The 12,936-nt window shown below is 45.3% G+C and overlaps 1 protein-coding gene across 11 annotated transcripts in view; it reads right to left on the minus strand.

Moving 5' to 3' along the window:
* The window catches only part of DOCK7 (dedicator of cytokinesis 7), a 164,484-nt gene that overhangs the window by 68,999 nt on the left and 82,549 nt on the right, over positions 1–12,936 (minus strand). For all 11 annotated transcript variants that reach the window (XM_075936139.2, XM_075936137.2, XM_075936135.2 and 8 more), the window contains exons 15-16: positions 1,501–1,618; positions 552–622 (exon numbers count right to left, since the gene is read on the minus strand). In XM_075936139.2, coding sequence (XP_075792254.1) covers positions 552–622; positions 1,501–1,618 — 189 coding nt within the window. The remainder of the gene's footprint in view (positions 1–551; positions 623–1,500; positions 1,619–12,936) is intronic.

The raw sequence follows: 12,936 nt of genomic DNA on the forward strand, positions 1-12,936 counted from the left end.
GAATGGGGCCAACTTGTGCACTCCTTAGTCACTGACTTTAATGGGACCCTTTTCATGGATAAGGACAGTTAGATTTAGTAATGGGGCTTGAGTCACAACTTTGGGCGCAAAACTGCAAGATACCGAGTACTCGGAGTACGTGCTTAACTTCAGCACATGAACAATCCCCATTGATTGATATGCCTAACTTTACCATTGAGCTTAAATGTTCCACTGGATCAGGTGTGCTCAGTGTCTTGCAAGATGGAAATTTTTAAGATTTGATTCACCTCTCATATCAGTTTTACACAGAATTCTCTAGATTTACATCCTTCTGAGAGCAGACTCAGGTCTTTAGTCTCTATAAACTGGAGTGATAAGTGTTGTCTTTATTTTTTATATATATAAGAGACTGGCACATTGTCAGTGCTAAACAAACAATAAATGAGTCTCATTCCCATTGCATTGCTCCAGATTCACACCAGTAAAACTGACTTGAGTGGAGTTACACTACAGTAGCACTGGGGTGAATTAGGCCCATTCATTTTTTTAAAGCAGCTTTGGTGTTTTACCTGTTGTGATATACTACAGAGGTGTATGCTTCTTTTGAAAATTCAGGACAGCTAGATTTACCAAAGATAACCTGCAGAAACACAATATAAAAAGTGTTAGAATTTGTGCCAGAGTTCTACATTGTTCAAGGCTTAGGGCTGGATCCTCAGCTGCTATAAACCGAAGTCAATGGAGTAGTGTCAATTTACATCAGCTGAAGATTTGTCCCTTCTTTACTAGACAACATCTTTCTTGATAATTTAAAAAATTATTTTACAATCCCCGTGGCAAACATGGGGTGGAGTGGGGCCAGCTGAAGATTTGGCCGATGAGGCCACATGGTACAGCTAGCTCTCATTTTCAGTTGGGCAACACCAGGATTTCAAGACACAGAGAGGGAGTGAAAGATTCCAAATCTGCATGAGAGCAAGAGGCAGGAAGACCATTCCAGGAGCCGATACCCAAAAGAAAAGGAGATGACATGCAGAGCGATTCAAGGTAAGGATGACCAAAAGATGAAGCAAGCATGGAGAACAAAGAGATCAAAAGAACGGGAGTGAGAGTGTGGCACACAGAGAAGGAACACACAAACAGATTCTCCAACAGGTGCGATTCTGCAAGTTTATGGGCTAAGAATCTGGCCTTGAAGGAGAACAGAACATAAGACTGAATTTGTTTTGCCACTAAAGCAAAAATATTACACTACCAGCTTAAAGAGCAGTCACTTCAGACTTCCTAAAGCTAGCTCTGGATCATCAATTGCAACTCAGCTGCTCGACCAACTGCATTTAAATGTGTGCTGTGTTCTGAAGTGCTCTTATGTGAATTCCAACAGAAAGTCACCCTGGAAGTTCTTTTCAGAGTGCTGTTTGTTACGGCATAACCTTTCTGGCTGCAATGCGGACAGTAATGCTCTGCACTGACAGCACCCAGCATTTACAGAAGCTGAAAGCAAAGTATATTCCTTACTGGCATGGCATTGCTTGGATCCTCTCCGTACATAAACTGAACTTTCACAGTGATATTCCTGGCAGAGCCCTGACGGTTGGCAAAGTTAAGGCTTTGGGGATAGACATACAGAAGATTTCTGTAAAAAAAGAAAGAAAAAAAAAGCATTAGCAATTACCTCAACATGAAAACTCTGGGTAGCACATGCTATAATCTGTGAAAACAAGTAGAAATTCAGTGGGACATGTGACAGTCTTGGCATTTTTTGTTAGAAGTTCAATGGAACATATGATGGTCTTCGCATTTTTCATTCCCTTTGCTCCATCTTCAAAGGTGACTGGATATAACTCATGCTACAAATATAAAACCTTAGTTCTCCCAACTGAGTGACATGCTTCAATACAGTAATTGTAGGTCACTGTCATTTTAAAGCTTTTTTGCCATCTTAAAAAGCGTTCTGTTCAATGAGTATACCACATCAATTCAATTGGAAAGTAAGAGCATCAATAGGGAAGCAAGTGCCTGATTTTAAATTGCCCAACACACATACACACACACATATATAGAGAGGGGCTGGGCTGGTCTCACATGAAGCACCTGCCTTACTGACATTTATTAGGGGATGAAGGAGAACACATCAGGATGGTCTCAAAGTATAGTTCTCTTCTGAAAATCGACTATATAAAAATGGCACCTACTTACCCAGCAGATGTGCACCCTCTATCAGTTATACCTTTTTACTCTGGTGACCGAAATAAGATTTTACTAATTTTTTTACTCCCCTTAGGCCTACTGACCACATGCAAGTGAGCTGACTTGTGCATCACTAACAGAGTTGTGAACCACAGGCTCCATTCTCCTTGCAGGGAGAGCGGAACCTCCAGGTGACTAATTCCTCACTGTCTTGCTCCTTGTGTAGTCATCTACACAGTGCAAGGCAAGAGTAAGACAGGTGTGGCACATCACTATTCATAATCGGTGGCAGTTTTTACACTCCCTTTGCATAGGTACAAATGACTATGCAAGGTGTAAGGCAAAGAAGAATCCAGTCCCAGGGGACACTCTGTTTCCTACTCACACTTCTGTGGTGGGGGAATGGTTTGCACCAACACAGAGATCCAGGGGAAACTGGTGCATCCACCCCTTTACTTCATGAACCCACAAGCAGCAAGACCTCACTGGCTCCTGGACAGCACAGAACAAGCACTTTAAAGTGGCTTTATTTACACTATGGCCCCTTTTACACCACTTCTGCAGCACAGAGTCCTTACATTCTATACTCTGTTAAGTCTCTTGTAGGTCGCCAAAAGTCTATTAGGCCTTGTTTACATGAGTAAGCCCTCTTTGAAATGGGACTAGCTCAAAACACTCTAATAAACTGTAAACATGAGTCAGCATGGTACACAAAGAAAGATCACCACAGACAAGTGTGGTACAGATTAAAACCCCCCTTCCTGAGGTCTCATTCTATAAGGCCTCAAGCCACACTAGGTGCTGCAGACATAGGTAACAAAAACATGGTCCTTGTCCCAAAGAGCTGCCAGTCTAGGTTACTAAGTCAAGAGACAACAGGTGGACACAAGAAACAGATATGGGGAGCACAATGGAAGAGTGAGACAATACATTAGTGTAACAAACAGCACTCACAGAGCATCAGCAAGGACAGCTTAAAAACAAAAGGCTCTTCTCAGATTGCGATGACAGATATTGTTCTCTCTTTACATGTCCAGAGCCCCCACCAAGTTCAATGGGAGCTCTGTGAATACACAGAGAGACTAATACTAGGCCTGAAATCTTCTACAGGGCTCTGAGAAGAGAATGCGCTTTTAGGGTGGGGTTCCTACTGGAAGCTGGTGTCTGAACAAAGCAATTTGACTCCATAGTTCCAGAATGCAAGATGGGGCTGCATTCTAAACTTGGATTACTCCCCCTTCACACCTTCCAGGCAGTGGAATGTGCAGATGTCTCACACAGCAAATTTCTTCTCTTCAAACTAAGTCCTTCATGCTGAATTAAGCTGTTGTATTTCAGCTCCTTTGGTCACCACTCCTAATCTCTTTCAGAGGTGGCTCATGCTTTTTTTGTGGCTCTGCTAAATTTCTTTATTCAGGCATAAACGCACTTGCTCCTCAATGTTCTTTATAAAAACAGAAATTAACATTTACTTTAAAATGTATTTTGCTCACAAAACCTTCATTAAGAATTGTTCATGCTTAAGATGGATTTAATGTATTTGGGAAGCCATGCTACAAGATCCCTATATTAAAGATGGATTTATGCATAATATGGGACCAAGCCAAACCCCTACATCCAAACATCCATTCTTCTTTTAACAGCTGGAGGGTGATGGGTGGAAACTATCACAGCTGCTCTGTGCAATCCAAGGAATCCTTAAAAAGGGTGTGGAAATTCACAAGATGACTTGAGTGGCTGTCACACTGAAGCCAAGATCTGGCTCCTCATCCTTGGATAAATTCACAATAAAAAATAAGAGAGAAAGACTGTTTGCTTCCACCCCCATTTTCTTCTGATCACTTCTCATTAAAATAAAGACTGTAAGGACAATCCTCATGTATACTGTGGGAAAATTTTCAAAGGCAGAAAGGCATATCATTTCCATTGATGGTCAGAGGGTGTTAGGCACCTAACTCCTATTTTGCCAACAGATCTAGAGAAGTGATTACAGGCAGTCCCCGAGTTACGCGGATCCGACTTATGTCGGATCCGCAGTTACGAACGGGGCCGTTCCTCTCCCTGGTCTCCAGCAGACCAGGGAGAGGAAGCAAAGCGGCGGAACACGTGGGCAGCGGACAGGGCGTCTGGGCTGTCAGCTGGCAGCGCGTTCCGTGGCTTGGCTCTGCTCCCCCCCCCCCCCCTCCCGGGTCTGCAGACCAGGGGGGGGGGGGGGGGGGCAAAGCAGAGCCAAGCCGCGGAGCGCGCGGTCAGCTGACAGCTGTCAGCTGGCCGCGTCCTCCGCGGCTTGGCTCTGCTTTGCCCCCCCTTCCCATCCCCCTGGTCTGCAGACCAGGGGGACGGGGAGCAAAGCAGAGCAAAGCCACGGAGCCCAAGGGCAGCAGGACAGCCACGGCGCGTCTGGGCTGTCCCGCTGCCCCCGTGCTCCATGGCTTTGCTCCGGAAACCTGTGGTACAGCAGCTGGGGCGCTGCCAGTTGGTCCCGTAGCGCCGCTCTGGGCGCTACTGGACCAACCGGGCAGCACCCCAGCTGTTCTGCCCCAGGCGTCCTGATTCAGCCACTGCAGGACGCCTGGGGAATCAGGACGCCTGGGGCAGAGCAGCTTGGGTGCTGCTGGGCTGATCCAGTAGCGCCGAGGAGCAGCGGCGCTACTGGACCAACCCAGCAGCACCCCAGCTGCTCTGCCCCAGGCGTCCCCAAGTCAGCCGCTGCTGAAACTGACCAGTGGCTGACTACAGGAAGCCCCTGCCCCGGGCTTCCTGGAATCAGCCGCTGATCAGTTTCAGCAGCAGCTGACTTGGGGATGCCTGGGGTTCTTAAGTTGAATCTGTACGTAAGTCAGAACTGGCGTCCAGATTCAGCCGCTGTTGAAACTGATCAGTTTCAGCAGCGGCTGAATCTGGACGCCAGTTCCGACTTACATACAGATTCAACTTAAGAACAAACCTACAGTCCCTATCTTGTACGTACAAACCTACAGTCCCTATCTTGACTGCCTGTATTCCCCTTTATTCAGCACCAATGAGGCCACATCTGGAATACTATTCTGGGGGTCCCATTACAGAAAGGACATTGATGCATTGGGGAGAGTCCAGCAGAGGGCAACAAAAATTATTAGGGGGCTGGAGCACATGACTTATAAGTAGAGGCTAAGGAATTTGGGCTTGTTTAGTCTACAGAAGGGTGAGGGGTGATTTAATAGCAGCCTTTAACTACCTGAAGGGAGTTTCCAAAGAGGGTGGAGAGAGCCTGTTCTCAGTAGTGACAGACAGCAGGAGGAACAATGGTCTTAGCTTGCAGTGGGGGAGGTCTCAGTTGGAAATTAGGAAAAACTACTTTACTAGGAGGGTGGGGAAGCACTGGAATGGGTTACTGAGGGAGCTGGCAGAATCTCCACCCCCTAGAGGTTTTTAAGTCCCAGCTTGAATGATTTAGTTGGGGTTCTCCTGCTTTAGGCAGGGGATTGGACTTGGTGACAACCCAAAGTCTCTTCCAACCCTATGATGCTATGATTCTCCCTTTGGAAAATTTGCCCCTGCTGCTTAGATGATACAGCTAGAGACGTCATAAGTGTGCTTTGGCTTGGACTTAAATACAGGTCATCAAGCGATAAAAAATGCCCAGCTAGTCAATCAAAATATGACCCTGAATCAGCATGTCCTGGTTCTCAGCTCACTCACATGGCTGTAAATCCAAGAATAACTTATTCCAGTGTGAAACTAGAGTAACTGGAATGAGACATGGGACCACTTTGTTTTTATAGATCTTGTACAGTAGATGATAGCTCCCAGTTTCATCTTCATTTCCCCTCTCTCCTGATAAGTTCTATTTTTCCTCTTTGCTAAGCCATCAAGTCCCATCAAAACAAGGCTTCCCTCCTTCATTAGAGCCACTTCCTCACAAAGGATTATTTTGCCACTTGTTCTGCACAATATGCTTTATAGACTGGCTGGGATGCTGGCGATGTTATTACCGTCTTCTAATATGCTGAGAGGATATGAAGTCATAGCAGAGACTGCTTAGCCATCTGAGCTATGTGCCAAGTTACTAGGCTGTTAAGGGTTAATTATTTGGATTAATTATTTGGCACAACTTGGATCTTTCAAAAAAGCGCCCCTTTTCGAAAAAAATGCATCTAGACTCATTTTCGAAAGAGCACCATTACGCGATTATGCAAATGAAGCATGGGATATTTAAATCCTGGCTTAATTTGTGCTTTCGAAGTGCTTCATTTACATCCCTCTGCCAACAGAGGAATGTAGTCTAGATGTAGCCTTAGGTAACAGTTAACACACCGTGGTTTCATTCATAGGTATTTAATCAATAAAAGTTGCAGCCAGAAGCTCTAAATCCAAAGACTTGTGTCTAGGGCTTTTACTGCAGGAGAGCTACAATGCTATGCAAAATGTATGCAAAGCTTATATTATTTGCAAAGGAGCTAAAAAGTACTTTTACCTTCATAAAATGAACTATTAAACTGCAAAGTCTGTCTCAGCCCAAGAAATGAAAGCACTAGGCAGTTCTCTAAATATTTATGTAATGTGATTGCAACCATTTTCTCAAATCCTTAATTTTTAATACATTTCTAAAGAGGCAATCTTGAACTCTTGGAAGGCATTTCTCGCTGTTATTAAAATTTCCCTTTTCTGTAAAATCCAAAGACATTTTTCTTTGTTTTATTCAAATCTATACAAATCTGTAAAAGCTCATTTAATGAGGGTCAGTCAGGTAGCAGGACATGAATGACCTTCTGGTTTGTGTTTGTTAAATACATCTTTTAAGCAGTGTAAAGTCCCAGTCTCCTACAGGCTCTGAATAACTCATCATTTAATCAGGCTGGCTTCCCCTGCACACACACACCCCTCTCCTTACCACCGCACCCCCAAACCTGGACTCTGACTCGCAGTATTCTGAGGGTATGACTTTCAAAAGTGCTTAGCATTGACCAAAGTCCAGTGCTGTTGAAATCAATGGTAAAACTCCCATTGATTTTGGGGGGAACAGAACTAGCCAGTAACAAGTGCTTTGGAAAATCTCACCCATCATTTTTTTAACTTCAGAATTTTTTATAATATTCCCTATTTATTTTTTTAATCGTTCTGTTTAAAGTTTGAGCTTAGAGCAATACTCATTTACACCATTTCTTCCCGGAAGAGCACTGAACTTAATTATACTGTGGCTCAACTGTATTTACTTCTTGAACCATCTTCTGAGCATTGCTGAGGATGAAGTCAAGAGTAGCTCCTCTTCTTCTTAAGAGGGGGGACATGGAAATACTGGAAAAGTTACTAAGAAAAATTATGAAAATATATTTTAAAATGGCTTTGTTTTTAAGTTCTGCAAAACTAAAGCCACTTCAAATATTTGCAAAAGTGTTTTTAAATTTATCAACTATTTTGTAGTTTACAGAACAATAGCAGTATGGGAAAATCTCATTAATCTACTCCTGCTATAAAGCACTCTGCATTCTATATCGCGGAGCTAAATACGGTAATCATTATCTCAGTACAAATATGACTATTACAGCATTATTATAATTTTATTTATGGAGTTAACATACAGCATAATCTAATAAAGGCAAAAAAGAAAGACTAAAGCAAATTCACTTTAACAATAGACCAGATAGTCACCCTTAATTTCTCAGAGGCATATTTAAGGTAGCATTATGCTTGTTGCTTTGTAGATATGCCACTAAATACTATTGATAAAAAAGACACTATTTTTATTCTCTTTTATGTCCTCTTACAGCACAAAACAAAAGTCGAGTTTAAAAATATGTTAATTTGAAGCTCTCAAAGTGCTTTACAAATATAAATTAAGCCACTGGACTCTTATTGAGAACAGTATTATTTTTACAAATGAGAAAACTGAGGCAATGACTTGTCCAAGCTAACACAGCAAATTAGAGAATCCAGAATTCCTGACTCCTGCTTTCTTCCCTCCTCTGCATAATCTCTAAACTATTCCATAAATTACAAACTATTTGACTTCTATTTAACTTCTATGTTGGGCAGATATATCTTCAATGCCATCACAATATCTTGCCCATCAAGATACACTGTTCTGACGAACAGAACTCCAGAACATCAATGCACAGTACAGCCAGTCCCTGACTTACAAATGCATCAATTTACGACCAACCGCACTTACGACCAGCCTCCCATTAAGAATGGCCCCAACTTACGAATGGTGATCTGCGCTTACGAACATGAAATGAATGGGGTCCGACTTACAAACACATCGAGTTACGACCAAGTGCTAGGAACGTAACTCGTTTGTAAGTCAAGGACCGGCTGTAGATGCTCAGCAGAGGGAATAGGACAAACATAGGTGAAATAATTAGGAACAATCAAGAATAAAACTCCTTGTTTCCGATGGCCTTTCACACTAAAATAATTCCATTTTTTGTTACATCTACCAACAGGTGACCAGAGAGACAAGATGGGTGAGATAAAAAACGGTACCTCGCCTTTGTAACTTTTCTTCTTCAAGACGTGTTGCTCATATCTGTTCCAATTAGGAGTGCAGGCACCATGTGCACGGCTGCTGGAAAGTTTTACTCTAGCTGCTACCCATTGGGTTGGCTGTGGAGCCCCTTAGGCTAGGTCTACACTACACACCTCTGTCAACAGAGGGATGTAAATAAAGCACATCGAAAGTGCAAATGAAGTGGGGATTTAAATATCCCACGCTTCATTTGCATAATCACGTTCTGGTGCTGTTTCGAACAAGCGCCATTTCAAAACTGAAACCGCCATTTAGACGCAGTTCTGCCGACAGCGGGGTGATTTTTCGACAGATCCTGTACTCCTCAAAAAACGAGTACAGGATCTGTCAAAAAATCACCCCACTGTTGGCAGAACCGCGTCTAAACCGCGGTTTCAGTTTCGAAATGGTGCTTGTTCGAAACGGCACCAGAACGTGATTATTTAAATCCCCGCTTCATTTGCACTTTCGATATGCTTTATTTACATCCCTCTGATGACAGAGAGGTGTAGTGTAGAGACGGCCTTAGAGTGGCGCCTGTGCGGTGCACTATATATGATCCTGCCGACACAACCACCCTCCAGTTCCTTCTTGCTGGCTACTCCAACAGTGGGGAAGGAGGGTGGATATGGAACAGATATGAGCAATGCATCTAAAAGAACAACAGTTACAAAGGTGATTAACCATTCTTTTCTTCTTTGAGTACTTGCTCATATTTATTCCAGTAAAGTGATTCACAAGCCTTATCCAACATGGCTTACTCGAGAACCACGGTACCAAAGGCCACATCCTGTCTTGACTGCTGCACAATGGCATTGTGACACATGAAGGTATGCACCAAAGACCGTGTTGATGCTCTACAGATTTCCTGGAAGGGTACATGAGCCAGGAAAGCCACTGGAGAGGCCTATGCTCATGTGGAATGTGCAGCGAGTGGCAGTGGGGAAACTTCAGCCAGATTATAACACGCGCAGATATACGCCATGATCCAGGAAGCGAGCACTGCAATGAGACTGGCAACTCCTTTACTCAATCCACCACCACCACAAACAGCTGTGAGGAGTTGGGAAAAGAGTTGGTCTGGTCAAGCTAGAAAGCAAGTGTGTCTCTCACATCAAGGGAGTGCAGACATTGCTCCTGTAAGCTCTGATGGGGCTTAGGGTAGAACATAGGGAGAAAGATGTCTTGCCTGGTGTGGAAACTGCCATTGTTCCTGAAAGCCAGATGTGGGTGAAGCTGGACTTTGTCCTTGTAGAAGACAGCACACAGGGGTTCTGACATCAGGGCATGAAGCTCTGACACCCACCTAGTAGAGGCGATAGCAACCAGAAAAGCCATCTTCCATTACAGGTAGAGAAGAGAGCACATGGCCAGAGGCTCAAAGGTGAGACCAATGAGAACTGAAAGGATCAGGTTGAGATCCCAAGTACAGGGCACCAACCCGGAAGGTGAAATCTGTTCATGGCCTTATGGAAGCGCCCAACTAGGGGGCTAGAAAGATGGGGCAGACGGACTTTCCCAGGTGGAAGGCAGAGATGGCCGCCAGGTGCACTTTCAGTGAGGAAGTCGCTAACCTCTGTTGCTTCAGGGACACCAGGTACTCCAACACTTGGCGAATAGAGGCAGAAAAAGGGTTCAGGTGGTGCTGCAGATAACAACATGAGAAACGCTTTCATTTAGCCAAGTATGTGCGTATTGTAGAAGCTTCCTGTTACTAAGGAGAACATGATGATCCTGTTCTGAGCAAGCTTTCCATGAAGCCACCAGACCATGAGGTGAAGGGATCAAAGGTCTGGGTGGCACAGATGTCCGCGGTCCTGTATGATGAGATCCAGGAGCAGAGGAAGAGGGACGGGTGATTGTAACAACTCCGAGAGGGTGGGATACCGGTACTGTTGGGCCAAAGGTAGGGCTATCAGGACAAAGCTTGCCTTACCTCTGCAGAGCCTGAGGAGCATCTTTTGGACCAGTGGAAATGGGAGAGAATCAAGAAATGTGTCTGCTACAGACCCTGGTCTGGGAATCCAGAATGATCAGAAGCGCGAGCAGTTCTGGATTGTCCCAGGAGGCGAAGAGGTCTATCCAGGGAAATACCCACTTCTGGAAAATGGAGTGGAGGACATCTGGCTGGAGTGACCGTTCGTGAGCAAAGAAGTGGCAGCTGAGACAATCCACTAACTGATTCTGGACCCCTGGGAGGTACAATGCCTTCAGGTGAACAAAGTGGGCTAGGTAAAATTCCCACAGACGCAGGGCTTCCAAGCACAGAGGAGATGACCAGGCCCGCCTTGTTTGTTGAGGTAGTACATGGTGGTCATATTGTTTGTCATGGCCAACACGCACTATCCCTGGATGTGAGGTAGAAAAGCAAGACACGTGGCGTGCCTGGAGCTTGTAGACATTGATGTGCAGAGGCAGTTCCTCCATCTTCCCCCAAGGTGAGCCCCCCGAGGTGAGGCCCCCAGCCCAAAGTGGACCCATCTGTGACTAGAGAAACCATGGGTTGTGGAGTGTGAAATGGAATGCCAACTATCACCAACTATCACCATTGGAGGTCTGGATCATGTGGCAGGGAATTGTGACCACCCTATTGATGCTGTCACATCCCAGACAATATGTGGATGCCAGCCAAGACTGGAGAGGTCGAAGGCAGAACCTGGCAAACCGGACTGCACAGGTGCCCACTGCCATGTGCCCCAGAAGCTTGAGCTACATCCTGGCTGTGGTGACTGGGAAGGCAGCGAGCGATTGCAGCAACTGTGTTAGCGCCACAAATCGTTGCTCTGGCAGAAAGGCCCCGGCTCTGGTGGTGTCAAGTACCGCCCTGATGAACTCGATCCCTTTTGTGGGCATGAGGGTCGACTTCCTGGGGTTGAGTAGCAGCCCTAACTGCTGCAGGGTGGCCCACCAGCTATGCGACTGCTTGAGTGCTACATGGAACTAGGCGTCCTTTAGGCTGGGGGTGGTGTACCAATCCTCCGGATCCAAGAAAGGGATAATGGAGCTCAACAAAACCATCCAGAACTTGTGGGAGGAAACAAACTTGTTGAGTTCCCTGAGGTCTAGGATGGATCGGAGACCTCTCTTAACATTGGGGACAAGGAAATAGTAGGAGTAAAAATCCCTGCCCCTGATATTCCGAGGCACCTCCTCTATCGCTCCAAAGTCAAGAAGCTCATGCACATCCTGAAGGAGGAATTACTCAACAGAGGGGTTTTGAAGAGGATGGGTAGGGAGGGTCAGGAGAGGGAAAAGGAAGTGGAATAGGATACAGCAGCCCACCTCCACACACCGAAGGACCCAGGGTCTGAGGTGATGCCAGCCCAGGCTCAGTGGAAGCAGGATAGACAATCTATGAAGGGATAAGAATTTGTCAATATCGGTACTCTGTCCTCAGGTGTACCTTCAAAATGCCTGCTTAGACCCCGAGGAAGGCTTGGATTGTCCCTGACTGTTGCCAGATGGAGGCCTGGATGGCTTGCGACAGGGATATCAAGACTACTGATTTGAAAAATCAGTCCTGGAATGAGGAGGGAAAGTCCTCTGTGAGGACTGCAGTTTGAAGGTGTTACATTGCATAGACAAAGCATGTATTCCCAAGGATTTCATGGTGTTATGAGAGTCCTTAAAGCTACGTAGTCACAAATTAGTTTGTTCCACAAAAAGGATCACCCAGTCAAAGGGAAGGTCCTGTAGGGTTTGCTAAACCTTGGGGAGAAGGTCCAACAGTTGGAGCCAGGCAACCTGGTGTATGGCAATGCCAGAGAAGAGAACCCACAGCACCGAATCTCCAGTGTCCAGAGAGACCTGGAGGCAGGTTCGGGAAACCATCTTACCATCCTGGATCAGGGCAGCAAACTCATCCCAAGATTCTTGAGGGAGCAAGTCCTTACATTTCAGTAAAGAATCCCAAGAGCTATAACCATAATGACTCAGGATAGCCAGTTGGTTTGCTATCCGGAGTAACGGTCCTCACACAGCAGACCCCCTTTTGGCCAAACAGGTGAAGGCACTAAGCACTTTTTGACTTAGGCACTGAAGCTTGAGGACCCCGATGCTCCTTTTTATTCATCACCTTCATCACATGGGAATATGGCGGAGGGTGGACAAACAAATATTTAAACCCCTTGATAGGGACAAAGTATTTTCTCTCTACCTCCTAAGCCATGGGGGCAAGATAGCCAGGATTTTGCCATAGTCTTGGCCAAGGTCAGGTCACCCTGGAAGGTTAAAGCTAAGGACCAGGAGCAGGTCCTGCAAAGCCCTGTAGTCCATGG

This window comes from Pelodiscus sinensis, chromosome 9 (assembly GCF_052426305.1).
Source record: "Pelodiscus sinensis isolate ZL-2025 chromosome 9, ASM5242630v1, whole genome shotgun sequence".
In the NCBI taxonomy this organism is placed as follows: domain Eukaryota; kingdom Metazoa; phylum Chordata; order Testudines; family Trionychidae; genus Pelodiscus; species Pelodiscus sinensis.